The following is a 15,535-nucleotide window of genomic DNA, read 5'->3' as shown; positions in this document are numbered from 1 at the left end:
CATCCCTCTGGCCTCACTCCTGGCCTCTGACTTCTCAATAAGTCCTTCTTTTTCCTATTTGGGTTTTAGGGGCAAGGAGAAACTTGCTCATCTCTGGCCCTCCACTGTTTGCTGTGATTGGGAGGAACCAGCAGCAGACAGGGTGGGGTGAGGGCTCACTGGTACTGTGGGTTAACTGGAGGAAGGGGCTCAGCTTGTGGCCACAGGGGCTTGTGATCTTCCCCTGGAGTGTGGCTCCTCCTAAGGCAGCCTCCCCTGCAGCCCAGGGAAGCTCAGTGTGTGCCCAGCACAGAAGGCTCCTGGAGCTGCAGCTCTGACCCCAGAGCAGGGAGGCCGAGGGGCTGAAGTGCGCATGTTCAGACCCTTCCCCAGCCTCAAGAGGGGAGCATAGGGGACCCCCTGCAGACACGAGGAACCTGCCCTTCTCTGACATCCTCTCAAGGACATTGGGCAGGGAGGGTAGCTCCTCTTTCATCCCACCTGGCCAGCTTTCCATCAGGAGTCCCCGTCTCCCTCCCTGTGTGTACCCAGGTGTCCCAGAGGGTTCATCGAGGTCAGTGATTGTACGCCCTGGAGTGACATCATCTGCAGTGCATCAGCTGCCAGTTCCACTGGGAAAACCCCCGCAGCGGAGGACACAGTGCCCACCAGCCTGGGGACTCCTGCCCTTTGCTGTCTCATAGCTGGCGTCGTTACAGTCTTCATCATTCTGTTTGCGGCTGTGTTTGTTTACCTCTTATGTTGGAAGAAACTCATTTCTTCACTGAAAGGCATCTGCTCAGGTAGGTGCTGGCTGAGGGTGGGGGCGCTGGACACTGTCTGCCCTGCCCCCTCCCACTCCATTCCCACAGACAGGAATCCCCATCCCTGCCCCTGGTCCAAGTGTCTTCAGCCTGGCTCGATCTTCCTCCTTGTGATCGCCCCATCCCCACATCCTGTTTATCCCCCAGGACCCGTGTATCATCACCTCTCTCGGGGCTGGGGGGTCCCCTCATCTCCCAGTCAAGTCTAGGAGGGCAGGGCCAGTTCCTCCCACCTTCAGGCCCAACCAGGCAGGGGGCAGTCGGCTCCTCAACCGGGTGACAAGGGTCAAGATGAGAAGTGGTTGCAGGATTTATTCAGCCTTGGTCAGAGCAGAACATAGAGATTTTCCACGTGTTGGTTTTTACTCTAGTTCCCCTTCTCATCCCCCTTCCTCAGGGTGTCCCCGAATTGCAAGGCCCTATTCCTGTTCCCAGCCCCAGGGCTCCTTGTCCAGTGTCCCTGCCCCCAGCCCACCCCTGCACCCCGCTGTCCTCTGGGAGGGAGGTGCTGTGTGGGCGCCTCCCTGCCTGCTAAGGCGACTCCTTCTCTTCCAGGTGGTGGAGGCGACCTCGAATGTGTGCACAGAGTGAGTTAGTTTCTCCAGAAACTGGGGGCTTCATGGGTTCAGGAACTGCTTCCCGTCCACTGCCAAGCCCGGGTGGGCACAATTCCTTGTCCTCATAGCTGCCCTGACTCTCTGACGTGGCCTGGGGTATCTGGGCTGACTGTGGGGGACACATGGCCATTTTGAGCAGCACACAGACTGGCGGGCCGTGCTGCAGCCCTGTCCTTCCTGCAGCCTGGGTGACACCATCGCTGCACAGCTGGCCCCGTGGGGATGGGGTGACCACCTGACCCACCTCCGCAGTGGGTGCTGGATGTGCTGAGCCTCAGCTGCCTGGGGTGACCTCACTGGAAGGGATTGGGGATGGCAGGTCCAGCTGCCAACTGGGGACCTTGAAGCTGAGCCCTGGGTGTGGACTTGAGTGGGCTGTTTGCCTTCCCAAGGTCTTTTTCTGGTGTTCATGTCCTTCACGAGTTCATGTCCCTTCACGGGACAGAGGACAGTGCCCACAACGAGACCCTGAGTACCAGATTCTTGCAGCCTCAGGTCTCCGAGCGGGAAATCGAAGGTCAGGAGCCAGCAGAGCCAACAGGTGTGACTGTACAGTCGCCAGAGGAGCCACAGCGTCTGCTGGTGAGTTGAGGAGGGACTGTGCCACGCCTGGCCTGCTGCCTACACAGGACTTTGAGGACAGTGGGAGATGGCAGTGCTTTCACTCTCCTGGCCCAAGGGGACATGAAGCCTTTGGGAGACAGGGGACTGCAGGGGACGGAGCAGCTGCACTGAGGTGGTGACTGTGCCAGTCTGCAGGACATCTGCTTCTTATTCCCTGTCCCCAGAATCTGGATCTCCACAAGCATACAGTGGGTATCACAGGGTTCTTTGATGACTGACTAAGGCTGCACAGTCTCCATCGTGTGCTCCTAACAGAACTCAGGGAGCCCTTGCTTGAAACAGCAGAAGTTTTAGATGTACTTCAAAATTCTCACTACACTGAACATACTTCACAGTAAATCTTTGTCTGGATATCTGATCAAGTATGTAAGGAGGCTTCTGGGAGGAAGTAGGATTTCTGAGTCAGTGCGTAGAAGTGCTTTTGTATTACGCAAACACACGTATCTATTCACTTGGATTCACCAGTTTTGATATGACATTGAGTAGGTGTGAAATCTGGACACACATTTTTTTTTTTTTAAGCTTTGAAAGTTCTTTCCTTCAAGATAAGATGATCCTATCTAATTTCTTATGGACTTTTAAAGAACGATTTGGGGCCGGGCGCGGTGGCTCAAGCCTGTAATCCCAGCACTTTGGGAGGCCGAGACGGGCGGATCACGAGGTCAGGAGATCGAGACCATCCTGGCTAACATGGTGAAACCCCGTCTCTACTAAAAATAAAAAAAACTAGCCGGGCGAGGTGGCGGGCGCCTGTAGTCCCAGCTACTTGGGAGGCTGAGGCAGGAGAATGGCGTGAACCCGGGAGACGGAGCTTGCAGTGAGCCGAGATTGCGCCACTGCACTCCAGTCTGGGTGACAGAGCGAGACTCCGCCTCAAAAAAAAAAAAAAAAGAACAATTTGCTTTATAGCATTCACCAGTGGAATGTAGGTGCCGTTTCTTTTGTGATGCTGTGTGAAGTGAACTCTCTGAATTGTTCTGAGTCACTGTCTCCTTCCTCCTCGCCTGTTTAAGAAGTGTGATTCTCCTCTTGTTCTCTGCTTTTGGCTCCTCTTTGATCACTTGTCAAATACTTTTCTGGACAAGGATCACTTTCCACCCTTTTTCTTCCTTTCCTATAGCTACACTCCATGTTTTTTTTTTAATGAAGAGAAGTATAAAAAGGAAAGAAAACAAACAAAAAATGTCAGCAATTACTCCATGCTGCTGAATCGCATTGCACCTTTGTTTTGTAATTTGTAGAGTTCTGATCTTGCTATGTTGCCCAGGCTGGTCTCAAACTCCTGGCCTCAAGTCATCCTCTCACCTTGGCCTCCCAAAGTGGTGGGATTACAGGCATAAGCCACTGCACCTGACTGCGTTGCACATTTTTTGAAAGTGGTAAATGCAGAGCCACACATCTGCCATACTACAGGAAAGTTCTCAGTCATAGTGGTAGTCCCCCAACACTTCATCCAGCCCCTATCCCTTCTTAATTCAGGTAAATACAACAGAGAATTTCTTGTGATTCTTTGTGGAAATCTTTATGCATATGCCACGTATATTCATACAAGCATATGTACATTTTGTTTACATTACAGGGATTATGTTACATATAATACACTGCCAAAGGAAACTTGTTTTCATTTTTTCTTTTTCCTTTTCCAAATTTATTTTGATTCGGGGGTACATATGCAAGTTTGTTACCTGGTTACATTGTTTGATGCTGAAATTTGGGGTATGAATGATTTTATCCAGGTTGTGTGCATAGTATCCAACAGTTAGTTTTTCAGCCCTTCCTCCTCTCCCTCCCTCCCCGCCCTGGTAGTCCCCAGTGTCTATTGTTGCCGACTTTATGTTCGTAAGTACCTGATGTTTAGCTCCCACTTATGAGTGAGAACATGCAGTATTTGGTTTTGCGTTCCTACGTTAAATCACTTAGGATGATGGCCTCCAGCTTCATTCACGTGGCTGTAAACAATATGATTTCATTCTTTTTTATGGCTGTGTAGTATCCGATGGTATATGTATACCACATTTTCTTCATCCAATCCACTGTTGATGGGAACCTAGATTGATTCCATGTCACTGTTATTATGGATAGTGGTGTTTTTTGGTAGAATGATTTGTTTTCCTTTTTTTTTTTTTTTTGTGATGGGAGTCTTGCTCTGTCACCCAGGCCGGAGTGCAGTGGTACGATCTCGGCTCACTGCAACCTCCGTCCCTCCAGGTTTAAGCAATTCTGTGCCTCAGCCTCCAGAGTACCTGGGATCACAGGCACGTGCCCCCACGCCCAGCTAATATTTTGTATTTTTAGTAGAGACGGGGTTTCACCATCTTGGCCAGGTTGGTCTTGAACTCCTGACCTCGTGATCCACCCGCCTCGGCCTCGCAAAGTGCTGGGATTACAGGTGTGAGCCACTGTGCCTGGCGGATTTGTTTTCTATATGTACCCAGTAGTGGGTTTGCTGTGTTAAATAGTAGTTGTTTTAAAATTCTTTGAGAAATCTCCAAGCTCCTTTCCATAGTGGCTGAACTAATTTACATTCCCACCAAAAGTATATAAATGATCTTTTTTCTTCATAGTCTCGCCAGCATTTATTGTTGCTGGCTTTATTTTTCTTTCTTTCTTTTTTTTTTTTGAGATGGAGTCTCACTCTGTCACCAAGGCTGTAGTGCAATGGCGCAGTCTCGGCTCACTGCAAGCTCTGCCTCCCGGGTTCACGCCATTCTCCTGCCTCAGCTTCCCAAGTAGCTGGGACTACAGGCACCCACCACCATGCCCAGATAATTTTTTGTAATTTTAGTAGAGACGAGGTTTTACTGTGTTAGCCAGGATGGTCTCGATCTCCTGACCTCGTGATCTGCCCGCCTTGGCCTCACAAAGTGCTGGGATTACAGGTGTGAGCCACCGCGCCCAGCCTGTTACTGGCTTTTTAATAATCGCCATTCTGACTGTATGAGATGGTATCTCATTGTACTTTTGATTTGCATTTCTCATGATTCATGATGATGAGCATTTTTTCATGTTTTTGGCCACTTGTATGTCTCCTTTTGAGACATGCCTGTTTACGTCTTTTGCCCATTTTTAATGGGGTTGTTTTCTGTGTGTTCATTTAAGTTGTATATAACTCCTGAATATTAGACCTTTGTCAGATGCATGATTTGCAGATACTTTCTCCCATTCTGTAGGTTGTCTGTTACTCTGTTGATACTTTTTTTTTTTTTTTGAGACAGACTCTCACTCTGTCACCTAGGCTGGAGTTCAGTTGCATGATGTCAGCTCACTGCAACCTCCACCTCCCGGGTTCAAGTGATTCTCCTGCCTCAACCCCCTATTAGCTGGGATTGCAGGTACACACACCACCACGCCCAGCTAATTTTTGTATTTTTGGTAGAGGTTTTGTCTTGTTGGTCAGGCTGGTCTTGAACTCCTAACCTCAGGTGATCTATCTGCCTCGTCCTCTCAGTGCTGGGATTACAGGCGAGAGCCCCCACGCCTGGCCTGTTGATAGTTTCTTCTGTTGTGCAGAAGGTCTTTAGTTCAATTAGATGCCACTTGACAATTTTTGTTTTTATTGCATTGCTTTTGAAGACTTAATCATAAATTCTTTGCCATGGCTGATGTCCAGAAGGGTTTTTTCTAGGTTATATTCTAGGATTCTTTTTTTTTTTTTTTTTTTGAGACGGAGTCTGGCTCTGTCGCCCAGGCTGGAGTGCGGTGGCCGGATCTCAGCTCACTGCAAGCTCCGCCTCCCGGGTTTATGCCATTCTCCTGCCTCCGCCTCCCAAGTAGCTGGGACTACAGGCGCCCGCCTCGTCGCCCGGCTAGTTTTTTTGTATTCTTTAGTAGAGACGGGGTTTCACGGTGTTAGCCAGGGTGGTCTCGATCTCCTGACCTTGTGATCCGCCCGTCTCGGCCTCCCAAAGTGCTGGGATTACAGGCTTGAGCCACCGCGCCCGGCCTATATTCTAGGATTCTTATAGTTAACCTTTAAACCACGAACTATAAGAGGTTTAAAGGTAAGCTTTACCTTTAATGCACCTTGAGTTAATTTGTGTATATGGTGAAAAGTAGGAGTCTAGTTTCCATTCTTCTGCATATGGCTAGCCAAATATCCGAAGCATCTTCTGTTGACTAGGGAGTTGTGTTTGTCCATTTTCATACTGCTATGAAGAAATACCTGAGACTGGGTAATTTATAAAGAAAAAGAGGTTTAATGGACTCACAGTTCCCCATGGCTGGGGAGGCCTCACAATCAGGGCCTAAGGTGAAGGATGAGCAAAAGCACATCTTACATGGAGACAGGCAAGACAGCATGTGCAGGGGACTGCTCTTCATAAAACCATCAGCTCTTGTGAGTCTTATTCACATCACAAGAGCAGAACCGGAACAACTCGTCCACATGACTCAGTTACTTCCCACCAGGTCCCTGCCATGATATGTGGGGATCATAGGAGCTACAATTTAAGATGAGATTTGTGAGGGAATACAGCCAAATTGTATCAGGAGTCCTTTCCTCGTTGCTTATTTTTGTCCACTTCGTCAAAAATTAGATGACTGTGGTTGTGCAGCTTTCATTCTAAGTTCTCTATTCTGTTCCATTGGCGATGTGTCTATTTTTGTACCAATATCATGTTGTTTGGGTTATGGTAGCCTTAGAGTGTAGCTTGAAATTGGGTAACGTGATGCCTCTAGATTTGTTCATTTAGCTTCGGATTGTTTTGACTATTCAGGCTCTTTTATGATTCTATATGAAGGTAAGAATAATTTTTTCCAATTCTGTGGAAAATGACATTGATAGTTTGATAGGAATAGTATTAAATCTGTAGATTGATTTGGGCAGTATGCCTATTTTAGCCGTTTTAATTCTTCCAATCCATGAGCATGGAATGCTTTTCTATTTGTTCATGTTATCTATGATTTCTTTTAGCAGAATTTTGTAATTCTCTTAGAGATCTTTCATATTCTTGGGTAGAGGTATTTCTAGGTATTGTGTGTGTGTATGTGCGTGTGTGTGTGTGTGTATGTGTCTGTTGTAAATGGGATTGTGTTCTTGATTTGGTCCTCAGCCTGAACGTTATTGGTATATAGATATGCTACTGATTTTTTTTCTTTTTGAGACAGCATCTCACTCTGTTGCCAGGCTGGAGTGCAGTGGTACGATCTTGGCTCCCTGCAACCTCTGCCTCCTGGGTTCAAGCGATTCTCCGGCCTCAGCCTCCTGAGAGGCTGGGATTATAGGCAGGTACCACCACGCTTTGCTAATTTTTTTTTTTTTTTTTTAAACAGAGTCTCGCTCTCTCACCCAGGCTGGAGTGCAGTGGCACGATCTCAGCTCACTGCACGCTCCACCTCCCAGGTTCATGCCATTCTCCTGCCTCAGCCTCCCGAACAGCTGGGACTACAGGCGCACGCCGCCACGCCCAGCTAATTTTTTGTATTTTTAGTAGAGATGGGGTTTCACCATGTTAGCCAGGATGGTCTCCATCTCCTGACCTTGTGATCCGCCCGCCTCGGCCTCCCAAAGTGCTGGGATTACAGGTGTGAGCCACTGCACCTGGCTGCACTCGGCTAATTTTTGTATTCTTTAGTAAAGACAGGGTTTCACCATGTTGGTCATGCTGGTCTTGAACTCCTGACATCGTGATCCACCTGCCTCACCTCCCAAAGTGCTGCGATTACAGGTGTGAGCCACGGTGCCCCACGCTACTGATTTTTATACATTGATTTTGTATCCTGAAATTTTGTTGAAGCTGTTTATTAGTTCCAGGAGCCTTTTAGTGGAGTCTTCAGGGTTTTCAAGGTGTAGAATCATATCGTCCATGAAGAGTTTTGACTTCTTCATTTCATATCTGGATGCCTTTTCTTTCTTTCTCTTGCCTGAGTGCTCTGGCTAGGACTTCCAGTACTATGTTGAATGGGAGTGGTGAGCGTGAGCATCCTTGTCTTGCTCCAGTTCTCAAGGGGAATGCTTCCAGCTTTTGGCCATTCAGTATGATGTTGGCTGTGGGTTTGTCATAGATGACGCTTACCATGTTGAGGCATGCTCTAATGGGAACTTTCTGATGTTTTTTAATATCCAAAAGAGCAAACACCTCTTCCATACTTTTTCAAAATATATTATTTTACCCAAATAAAATTTACAATTAAAAGATTTCCTCCATCCTTCCCTCCTGAAAAAACTCAGTGGCATTTTTGTCAATTTGCTTTAAAATTAAAATTAATCTGGAAATACTGAACATTTTATAAATATAAATATAAATATTTATACATATTTTATAAATATTCAGTATTTATATATAATATATAAATACATATTTAAATTCTTTTTTTTTTTTTTTTTTTTGAGGTGGAGTCTCGCTCTGTCTCTGGACTGGAGTGCAGTGGCCAGATCTCAGCTCACTGCAAGCTCCACCTCCCGGGTTTACGCCATTCTCCTGCCTCAGCCTCCCGAGTAGCTGGGACTACAGGCGCCTGCCACCTCGCCCGGCTAGTTTTTTTGTATTTTTAGTAGAGACGGGGTTTCACCGTGTTAGCCAGGATGGTCTCGATCTCCTGACCTCGTGATCCGCCCGTCTCGGCCTCCCAAAGTGCTGGGATTACAGGCTTGAGCCACTGCGCCCTGCCTAAATTCTTTTTTTTTTTGAGACGGGGTCTCGCTCTGTCGCCCAGGCTGGAGTGTAGTGGCTGGATCTCAGCTCACTGCAAAGCTCCACCTCCTGGGTTCACGCTATTCTCCTGCCTCAGCCTCCTGAGTAGCTGGGACTACAGGCGCCCGCCACATCGCCTGGGTAGTTTTTTCTATTTTTTAGTAGAGACGGGGTTTCACCGGGTTAGCCAGGATGGTCCCGATCTCCTGACCTTGTGATCCACCCGTCTGAGCCTCCCAAAGTGCTGGGATTACAGGTTTGAGCCACTGCGCCTGGCATAAATACATATTTATATATAAACATACTTATATATAAATATATGAATTTATATGGTAAACATATAAATAAATTTATATATAATTATATCTATTTTTATATATAATTATATGTATAATTTATTTATATAAATATATAAATTTATACATAAATAGATTTATATATATATACATACATAGATTTATATATAAATAGTGAATATAAAATATTCAGTATTTCTAGATTCAGTATATTTATTCAGTATAATATTCAGCATAATATTTATTTATAAATTTATAAATAAATATTCAGTATCTCCTTATCAAAGGAGATGACATTTGGTGTCAAGTATTTTATTGTAATTGAGTTGTGATTTGTGTTTCTCTTCAAACAAATTATTCCTGTTTCTTATGGCTGTTTAGTACTTCGTATCCAGCATGAGTTGGATAGCCTTGTAATTCTCTTTGCTGATTTATTGCATCTGCTATGCTTTTAACGTACCTCCAAGCATACATTTCTATTTCAGTATTGTAGTTTCATTCTTAGGGATTTTAAATGACATTGAAAATAATGATTATTGTGTCTGCCCTCTTCCAAGAGTCTCGCCTCATTTTAATTTTCCATCTTGTTGCCTAGGCCAGACCTTTCAGAACCATGTTCAGCTGTGCTTAGGGAAGGCAGGTGTTTGGGTCCTGATTTGATTTCTGGAGAAGACCTCCAAAGTGTCACCCTTAGGAATGGCGTTCACTTTTGGCTTCATGTAGAAATTCTCATAATCAAGAACGCAACCTACTATTCTAAAAGGTTTTGAAAAAAAATCAGAATTGGTGTTTAATTTTACCAAATGTCTCTCCAGCGTCCATGGAGACTGCTGTTTTATTTAATTACACTATTGATATGGTACAGTATTAATGATCAAAGGTCATTTACAGTCTTGGAATAAATCATTTTGTTAGGTTTTCCTGGGTGCTCTCATATATACTCTTCTGCCAAGACTTCTGCTGGTGAGAACTGTGTAAGGAAGTGATCATTTCCTGTGAGGGTGGGTGGGAGTTGATTAGATGGGGCAGAAGGGGACTTTCTGGGGTGGTGGCAGTGTTCTATGTCTTGATCAGGGGATAATTACCCAGGCGTATACAGTAGTCAAAGTTGGGCAGAACACTTACAAAGTGAGCATTTACTGCATGCCACTTATGTCTCAATGAGTCACCAGCACACAGAGCCCAAGAGCTATGCAGGACCAGAGGTTTGTCTCCATCTCCATGGAGACCCAAGATGGGAAGCCCTGCAGGTCTCTTGCTGGCTGGTGGTCGGGGTCAGTACTGGACTGCAGAACTCCTGACTCTGACCAGAGCATTCACTATTGTGTGTTACAGGAACAGGCAGAAGCTGAAGCGTGTCAGAGGAGGAGGCTGCCGGTTCCAGTGAATGACGCTGACCCCACTGAGAGTAAGTGTTTTGTGCCTTGAGACAGGGAATAGGGACAGTGTCCTAACTGCTGTCCCTATAGCTGAGAGGGCTCTTCTGGAACATTCACTGCTGGAAGCGGGGGGGTCCCATGTCGATCCTGTGCTGATTGTCCTTGGAGCATCGAGACCCTAAATCTCCTCTCTTCTCAGTCAACACCTTGCTGGATGCCTCAGCAACACTGGAGGAAGGACATGCAAAGGAGACAATTCAGGACCACATGGTGGACTCCGAGAAGCTCTTTTATGAAGAAGATGACGCAGGCTTTGCTACGTCCTCCCTGTGAAAGAATCTCTTCAGGAAACCAGAGCTTCCCTCATTTACCTTTTCTTCTAGAAGGGGAAGCAGCCTGGAAGAGACAGTCCAGCACTTGACCCATGCCTCAACTAACTCTACGATCCAATATGGTGCAGCTTACCAAAGATCCTAGAACTTGGTCAACGCACTTGAAGTAATTTTTATGAAATACTGTGTGTGATAAGGAAACTGGGGAAATTTGTATAAGACTCTTGTGTATTAACGGTGGTTTTCGTCCAAGTGCGGTGGCTCATACCTGTAATCCCACCACTTTGGGAGGCTGAGGCTGGTGGATCACTTGAGTTCAGGAGGTTGAGACCAGCCTGGTCAACACAGTGAAACTCTGTCTCAATTTAAAAAGAAAAAAAGTGGTTTTAGGGTGTCATTCTTTCCAGTTCTTCATCATGTGACAAGTCTTTTTTTAAATTTCTTATATTGCAAGCTCCATCTCTACTGGTATGTGCATTTAATGACATCTAACTATAGATTCCGCACAGCCACAATGGTTTATCTTATAGTTTTTTCACTTGAGAATGGGATTATCTATCTAGTTATTAGCTATATTTTCAGTTTAGGATATTTTTGAGTTAATGATGAGATTATCAAGACATAGTCCTATGCTAAGTCATGAGCATATGGACTTATGAGGGTTCGACTTAGAGTTTTGAGCTTTAAGATGGGATTATTGGGGCTTACCCCCACCTTAGAGAAACATTTGTATTGCTTACTACTGTATGATGTACATCTTTCTATTTTCCGATTTTTGTGTAATGATGTAAGCATGGACGAACTTTAGAAAATGCGCTTTTTAGGTTATTTACATGGGTTGCCTGGATACAAATCAGCAGTGAAAAATCACTAGAAATATAACTAGTGATGGAGGGAGAAATCCTCCCTCCGTGGGAGGCACTGACTGTGTTCCAGTTCTCCCTCCTACACCCTGACACTGGATGAGGGTTTGATGACTGGCAACTTCTCAGGGGCCAGCCTGTCTTACTTGATTTTAGACGTATATAGCCGTATTTACTTGTAAATAAATATTTATTTATATTTATTTATAAATCGATGTTTACATATGCCCAGGATTTTGAAAAGGGTGGTATCTTTGGGAAGCCATGTGTCTGGTTTGTCCCGCTAGGACAGTCATGGAACTGCATCTTCCTACGTGTCCACAGCAGATGAGGACAGTGAGAATTATGTTAGATCTGAGACTGTGAAGAGCTTCTCTTTCAAGCACCATTACCGTTGAATATTAGTGAATCTTGGGCCACCTTTGGACTCAGGGCAGAGCAGGTGTTTATCTGCCCCGGGATCTGCCATGGCATCAGGAGGGAGGAGTGGATGGTGCTTGGGAATGGTGTGAAATATTTGCTGACTCAAGAGTGGATGGGCCCCTCTTGCTTCTGGTGGTCTGTGACCCTGAGTCCCTGGGCTGCATTTTAGGGTAGAGATTCCTGAGCTGCATTTTAGGGTACAGATACCCTATTTGAGTCACTTGGCTTCTCTGTAAGCATCTGACTCATCTCAGAAATATCAGTTCTTAAACACTGTGACAACGGGACCTCAAATGGCTGACACATTTGTCCTTGTGTCATGTTCCATTATTTTATTTAAGAATCTCGATAATCATTGTAGCCTCTTTCCAGCAAACCCTTCTCCACAGTAGTCCAGTCGTGGTAGGATAAATTACAGATGTAGTTATTCCAGCGGTTTCAGTCTTTTCCATCTTAAGGCGTTGTATGTTTTGTTTCGGGACTGGTTTGCTGGGGACAAAGCTAGAATTGCCTGAAGATCGTACATTCAGAGTGTTGTGTCCATGGAGCTTTAGGAGGGGGTGGCCTTTCTGGTCTGAGCACTTCCATCCTTTCCCACTTCCATCTGGCGTCCCACGCGTTGTCCCCTGCACTTCTGAAAGGCACAGGGTGCTGCTGCCTCCTGGTCTTTGCCTTTGCTGGGCCTTCGGTGCAGGAGACTTGGCCTCAAAGCTCAGAGGGAGCCAGTCCGGACCCAGCTCCCTCGTCCCTTCCTCAGAGGCCCTCCTTGAAGACGCATCTGAACTATCAGCCTTATCAGTGTTTAAGCTTATTCCTTTAAAGTAAGCTTCCTGAGAACATGAAATTGTTGGGGTTTTTTGGTGTTGGTTTGTTTAGGTTTTGCTTTATACCCAGGCCAAATAGCAGGTAACACCTGGTTATGTATGAAATGCTTATATGTTTATGATCAAAATAAATGTGAAACCTCATATAAAAAGAGGTGTGGTGTTCATTTATTTCCATCCTCCCCTCCTGTGACACAGCTCTGAGTGACAGGAGGCCAGGGCTTCGTACCTGCTGGGACTCCTTACTTGTCCCCTCTCTGCCTTCGGTGTGTTGGGGGAGATTCCTGCCTATGACTCCCTGGATTTTAAAGGGCCAGGTTCTTGGGCACTGGAATTCGTACCTCCTCCCTGTTTCTCTCTTGTCTGCTCCTCCCTCTGGGGAGAGGGACACCAGCCCTTACCTGCATCCGCATCAGTGGACCCAGGTTGCTCAGCCCTGTAGGCACCTGGGAGACCCATTTCTCTCTCTCTCTCTCTCTCTCTCTCTCTCTCTCTCTCTTTCTCTCACACCGTTTCCATCCTCCTCCACATTCTTCCAGCCCCGCCCTCCTCCTCTCTGGACCAACCCTGCTTTTCCTCCTCCTCCATTCTCCCTCTTCTTCTTCCCTTTATCCCACCCAGCAGTAAATAACTGTCACAGGGGAGAGACCGGTATCTGGCCCAGTGGTGCAGAGGTAAAGATTTTACCAAGACAGTTTCAGGTAAAGAAAAGCAGATTTATGGCCAGGCACGGTGGCTCACGTCTGCAATCCAAGCACTTTGGGAGGGCGAGTTGGGTGGATTACCCAAGGTCAGGAGTTGAGGACCAGCCTGGCCAACATGGTGAAACCCTGTCTCTACCAAAAGTTACAAAAGTTAGCCAGGAGTGGTGGTGCATACCTGTAATCCCAGCTACTTGGGAGGCTGAGACAGGAGAATTGCTTGAACCTGGAAGGGGAGGTTGCAGTGAACTGAGATCACACCATTGCACTCCAGCCTGGGCGACGAGAGCAAAACTCTATCTAAAAAAAAAAAAGCAGATTTATTAGAGAAAGTAGGAAAATGTGTAGCAAGGACGCAATGTGCAAGTCCGCAGAGAGGAGCTGACTGCAAAGTGACAAAGGCTTGCTGGAGATTTTATAGGCTAGTGTTGATGCCGACTGTTGAAGAGGGCTTTGTGCAGTGCTGATAAGCCAAGGTTGCAGTGAGCCAACCTGCAGGTGTGTGATCATAGCTGAGTGCAGGAAGATTGTGAGTTATTTGCACAGGAGGGCTTTGTGTCCTGGACCACAAAGAAAGGCAGACTTACGTAAACCGTGAAAATCTGAGACAGATCTCAGTTAATTTAGAAAGTTTGTTTTGTCAAGGTTGAGGATGCATGCCCTTGACATAGCCCCAGGAGGTTTTGATGACATGTGCCCCAGGTGGTCAGAGCACAGTTTGGTGTTTTGTTTTTGTTTGTTTTATTTTTGTTTTTGTTTTGTTTTTTGAGACAGAGTCTTGCTCTGTCACCAGGCTGGAGCGCAGTTACATGATCTCGACTTACTGCAACCTCCACCTCCTGGGTTCAAGCTTCTGCCTCAGCCTCCTGAGTAGCTGGGATTATAGGCGCCAGCCACCATGCCTGGCTAATTTTTGTACTTTTAGTAGAGATGTGGTTTCGCCACATTGGCCAGGCTGGTCTCAAACTCCTGACCTTGGGTGATTCGCCCACCTTGGCCTCCCACAGTGCTGGGATTACGGTGTGAGCCACCACACCCAGCTGGTTTTACACATTTTAGGGAGACATGAGACATCAATCAACATATGTAAGATGAACGTTGGTTCAGTCCAGAATAGGTGGGTTAACTGGAAGCAAAGGCAGGACAACTCCAAGCGGGGAGGGGGCTTCCAGGTCATAGGTAGATAAGAGACAAATGGTTACATTCTTCTGAGTTTCTGATTAGCCTCCTCAAAGGAGGCAATCAGATGTGCATTTATCTCGGTGAGCAGAGGGTGACTTTGAATAGAAGGAAAGGCAGGTTTGCCCTAAGAAGTTTTCAGTTTGACTTTTCCCTTTAAGAGATTTGGGGGCCACAAGATTTCTTTTCCTTTCACACTTACCTGCTTTCTCTTTTTGCTTTCCCCTGCTCCCACCAGCCTGGCTCCCTTTCCCTAATTAGGACTCCACAAGAAGGCTCTGTGTCCTCTGGCCTTTCATTACAAGAGACTCCTGTTCTCTAGGCCAGTGCCCCTTTCCCTGACCTTTGACTCCAATCTGGTCCACTCCCAACACACACCAGGAGCACCCCATGGAATGCTCCTCTGAAGGTGTGGATGGGAGTCTATGGTCTCAAGATGGACTTAGAGCCAAAAGTTTGTGTATGTATTTGAAAATAAATCTTGGACAACTTTTCTGACCAAGTTCATAAGGTAGTTTCCTGAAAGAAACAGAATTACTGTGTTAAGAGGCATTTTTTTCTGCACACACACACACCCATGTGCACACCACATACACATGCACGGTTTTGGTTCCAACAGCACTTCATTAGTCTTGAGCTGATGTGCTTGCTCTTTCGTTTTTGTTTTCTCAAACTAGGAAGAAATTAGTTAACTTAAATATGCATTTATTTATTTTTGGACTTAGGTTTCACATGTTTATTAGCTGTTTGATTCTCTTTTCAGACTGATTGTTTACAACTTTTATCCTGCCTATTGAGATACACGTCCCTGCCCATGCACCTTCTCAAATGCAGATAATAGGTTTCTACTTTCTTGTTTGCC

General features: G+C 46.1%; 1 protein-coding gene across 1 annotated transcript in view; it reads left to right on the top strand.

The window, feature by feature from the left end:
* TNFRSF10D (TNF receptor superfamily member 10d) overlaps positions 1-11,910 on the top strand; it is a 31,514-nt gene extending 19,604 nt beyond the window's left edge. Inside the window, 6 exon segments of the mRNA XM_033228697.1 lie at positions 532-782; positions 1,359-1,390; positions 1,813-1,854; positions 1,856-2,002; positions 10,308-10,380; positions 10,551-11,910. Coding sequence (XP_033084588.1) covers positions 532-782; positions 1,359-1,390; positions 1,813-1,854; positions 1,856-2,002; positions 10,308-10,380; positions 10,551-10,684 — 679 coding nt within the window. The 3' untranslated portion in view covers positions 10,685-11,910.
* Positions 11,911-15,535: the final 3,625 nt, after the last annotated feature.

Source organism: Trachypithecus francoisi, unplaced genomic scaffold (genome assembly GCF_009764315.1).
Source record: "Trachypithecus francoisi isolate TF-2019V2 unplaced genomic scaffold, Tfra_2.0 Contig01440, whole genome shotgun sequence".
In the NCBI taxonomy this organism is placed as follows: domain Eukaryota; kingdom Metazoa; phylum Chordata; class Mammalia; order Primates; family Cercopithecidae; genus Trachypithecus; species Trachypithecus francoisi.
Note: the sequence above shows the minus strand (reverse complement) of the source record. Positions and strands in the feature narration are given on the sequence as shown.